The 3,706-nt window shown below is 37.9% G+C and overlaps 1 protein-coding gene and 1 long non-coding RNA gene across 2 annotated transcripts; both read right to left on the bottom strand.

Annotated features, from left to right (window-relative positions):
- Positions 1-586: 586 nt before the first annotated feature.
- On the bottom strand, positions 587-1,662 carry LOC115982941. The gene is made up of 2 exons (XR_004089787.1): positions 1,373-1,662; positions 587-1,006 (listed from the first exon to the last, which is right to left on the bottom strand). It is a non-coding gene; the product is annotated as an uncharacterized LOC115982941 (long non-coding RNA).
- Positions 1,663-1,816: 154 nt separating this feature from the next.
- LOC115980669 lies at positions 1,817-3,406 on the bottom strand. The gene is made up of 2 exons (XM_031102897.1): positions 2,594-3,406; positions 1,817-2,389 (listed from the first exon to the last, which is right to left on the bottom strand). The coding sequence occupies exons 1-2, from the start codon at positions 3,404-3,406 to the stop codon at positions 1,817-1,819; spliced, it is 1,386 nt and encodes a 461-aa protein (XP_030958757.1).
- Between the last annotated feature and the right edge of the window lie 300 nt (positions 3,407-3,706).

Below are 3,706 nucleotides of genomic sequence, written 5' to 3'. Positions count from 1 at the left end.
GAGTGAGAGATTGTACAAGATGGCACTAGTTTTGTCATGGTTATTTTTCATTTTTGTAATGTTATTGTTGTGTTTTACCTCAGTGAACAATAATGTAAGAGTGAGGAACCTTAATCTGCCATGATGCTTGGTGGGATGTTGAAATGTTATTGGGTAATTGAAATGGAAAGTGTTGTTTTTGTGCAAATATTCTTTAATATAATATTTTTTTTTTTTACTTCATCCTGTGATTGATATATATTGGCACAAAGTGTTATGTGAAAATGTTAATAACATAATAACTTAAATGGAACATGTTGGTTCAATATATACACTTGTGTCAATGCACACCTGCCTATAAATGGAACATGTTTTACACATACACATGATTTGTTGCACACCTGCCTATAAATGGAACATGTTTTACACATACACATGATTTGTTGTGTGAATACATATACCTGTGTAAATCCACCAAAAGAACAAAACAAGAAAAACACAGTCCACCAAAAGCACAAGACAAGCACAACACAACAAAATACTTTATCCTGTTTCAGTGCACATTAACATTAATAAAAGTGAAGAGTCATTGAGCACATCCTATGACTTCACAAAATAAAAGTGAAGACATTAACATCCTGTGACTTTACAAAATAAAAGTGAAGACATTAACAAAATACTTTATGTCACATGCATACAAAATTGCCAACATTGTTTTTGGCACATCCTGTGACTTTACACATCTTCCAATTAAAACCCAACTACTAGTCCACTAGTGCTCAGACATACACATTTTCAACCAAAATTGCCAATATTGTTTTTGACACTTGACATATACATTAAACGAGTGAACTATAACAAAAAAGTGGTTGAAACTTTAACATCTTCCAAGTTGTCATTTACTACTTTAGGTGCCTTTGCCAGCTGCATTCTTGCCCTTTCCACCAACTGGTTGAAACTTTCTGCCTTTAAACCCCCTAGCAGCACCACCACCACTTCCTTGACTAGTGCTCACAGATGCACTTGGCTGCATAACTAAAATCCAACAATTAGCAAGATGATCCAACAAAAGCAAGTAAGAGGAAAAAAATAAACAAAATAGAACAAGACAGAGGTGCCTGAGATGGTAAAGAATCCCATGTCTCTCTAGGGGTATGGAAGCTCAGTTGTGAGGATGAAGAGAACCAGTTGACCCTAGATCTAGTTGGAGGTTGAGTTGCAGCCTCAGATCTATTGTTTGGTGCATGTTGAGATGCAGTTTGACCAAAAACTCTGTATGTAAGCTGAGATCTAGTACTTGGTGGCTGAGATGCAGTTTGAGGTGTTGCATTTTGCTTTGTTTTTGTAGATTTACTTCCTTGTGCCTAAAAAGAGGGTAGTACAAGTTACATACACACGAAATACTTGAGGAAATTAATATAGTTCAAAGCATGGAAATACTTACAGCTGCTGATTTAGCAAGTCTATCTCTTCTCTGCCATGGAGTTTCACCAGTGATGCTTGCCTTGCACCCTCATGCATTATGTCCTTCTTTCTTGCACTTCCCACACTTAATTGTCTTGTTCATCCTAGAAACTCTATAAGGGTTCCTTGGCTCTTCAGGATCTCTTTTTCTTTACTTTGGTGGTCTGCCAAGTGGTTTATACACATGAGGAGCAACAGAAGCAGGTTGGTTAGTCTTAACCCACTCAGACTGGCCAGGCATTAGCTATATTATCTCTTTGTAAGTTTCAGCAAATGTCTCTTTTAAGTAACAAGGATGCACATAGTCCTCCACTTTCTCCAGGTTCTTAACAATAGCAGAGATCCCATGTTTGCAGGAAAGTCCTGTCAAATCTCAAATCCTACAGCTGCTTGCTTTCTTAGCCAAGTCAACCACATGTCTCTCACGACCATTATCAACCTCATACATGAAGCTGCCTGCTGGAGTAGCATTAAAAGGTATAGATTCATATTTTAACTTCTCTAATTTGTCTTGAATATTAGGACAAACTTTTCTAATGTATTTTGCTATACCTCTCATCTTTTTGTATTGTTTGGTCATGAGCCTAACTCTAATCCACTCCAACATTGCTAAAATTGGCTTATCCCTAGCTTCTAAGATCATGGCATTAAAAGACTCACTCAAGTTATTAGCTAAACAATCACACAAAGCTCTACTACTAAAGTGAGACTTAGACCATTGTGCAGGGTTGATGTCAGCAAGATACTCCCATGCCTTGACATCCAAATCCTTCATTTCCTGCATTCTTCTCTCAAACTCCCTGATTGTTGTGGCTCCAGCACATCTCCACAGTGCATCCTTCAACTCCAAGCCTTTATGATCCACTTTGAAATTATCATAGATATGCTTCACACAATATCTATGCTCACAAGTTGGGAACAGCATCTCAATTGCAGGTATAAGGCCCTAATTCATATACAAAACAGATCAAGTAAATATGTTAGTTAAACATGTTGAAATGAACTGAAGCATGTATTATTAAACTTTAAATATGTGGGTCAAATATGTTAGTACAATTGTAGGTCATACCTTTTGTCTATCATTAATGAAGACCATATTAAGTTGCTCTGGATCCCCAATGTCATCTGAAAACTGCTGCAGAAACTATACCCATAAATCCTTGTTTTTTTGCTCAACAACAGCAAATGCAACTGAGAAAATATTATCATTTGCATCTCTAGCTATGGCAGAAAGTATTTGCCCTCCAAATCTCCCTTTCAAGTGGCACCCATCTAAATCAATGATTGGTCTACAACCTCCCAAAAACCCAAGTTTTTGTGCATTATACCTAATATACATTATCTTAAATTTGGGCTGTGCATTTTCATCTTCCATTTCAGTTTGCAAAATAACCCTACTTCCTTTATCATTCAATGTTATCATCTCTGCATAATCCCTAAGTTTCCCATATTGCAGCTGTTCATCCCTAGTAATCAAGTCAGTAGCTTTCCTTTTTGTCCTATACACTTGATTGTAACTTATGTTAATTTCAAGTGCTTGCTTCACATGATGTTGAACACCAGCCACTTTCCAATTGAGGTTTTTGTCAAACTCTTGCATAAACTTCTTTGCAACATAACTTGAAGTCACTTGGCTGTGTTTGAAGGATCTAAGGCAAGTGCACTCTGGATTGAATGTTTTTATTTGGAATGTCAACTCTCCAGGTAGTTGAGATGCATAACACCTCCATCCACATTCATTGATGCAATAAACTGATATCTTCTTCTTCTCATTCAGCTTGAACTTGATATCTACTGGCTTCTTTATCGCATATTCCCTCAATGCCTCCCTAAATACTTTAGGGTTTGGAAACTTCATTCCTTTCCTTAACTCTGGTTTTCTCATGTCAGTTTGGACATTAAACCCAGGTTCTTTTGCAGCTGGTGCTGGCTGATCATCATCAGACCCTACTAGACTTTCCATGTCATATTCAAGAGGTGGGTCAATCCATTAACCCTCTTCAAGAGGTGGGTCATTGTCAGCTGCAGTAGTCCTATGTGGGGCTGCATACACATGTACATCCTCATGAGTAGATGGCCCATCATCTCCTTCAGAGAGCCTATGTGGGGCTGCATGTGTAGATGGCACATCATCTCCTTCAGAGGGCCTATGTGGGGCTGCATGTGTAGATGGCCCATCATCTACATTTCCAAATACATCATCATCAAAATTTGGTCCCTCAAACCCTTCCTCTAACCAATTAATATCTTGTCCACCACCTCC

Source organism: Quercus lobata, chromosome 3 (assembly GCF_001633185.2).
Source record: "Quercus lobata isolate SW786 chromosome 3, ValleyOak3.0 Primary Assembly, whole genome shotgun sequence".
Classification (NCBI taxonomy): Eukaryota; Viridiplantae; Streptophyta; class Magnoliopsida; order Fagales; family Fagaceae; genus Quercus; species Quercus lobata.
Note: the sequence above shows the minus strand (reverse complement) of the source record. Positions and strands in the feature narration are given on the sequence as shown.

Bases quoted from the DNA above. Each gene is read 5' to 3' on its own strand.
- LOC115980669 (XM_031102897.1), bottom strand. From the start codon at position 3,406: ATGGAAAGTCTAGTAGGGTCTGATGATGATCAGCCAGCACCAGCTGCA. The intron at 2,390-2,593 runs GTATAGTTTCTG...TATATGAATTAG, and splicing joins AAAAAAACAAGGATTTATGG to GGCCTTATACCTGCAATTGA.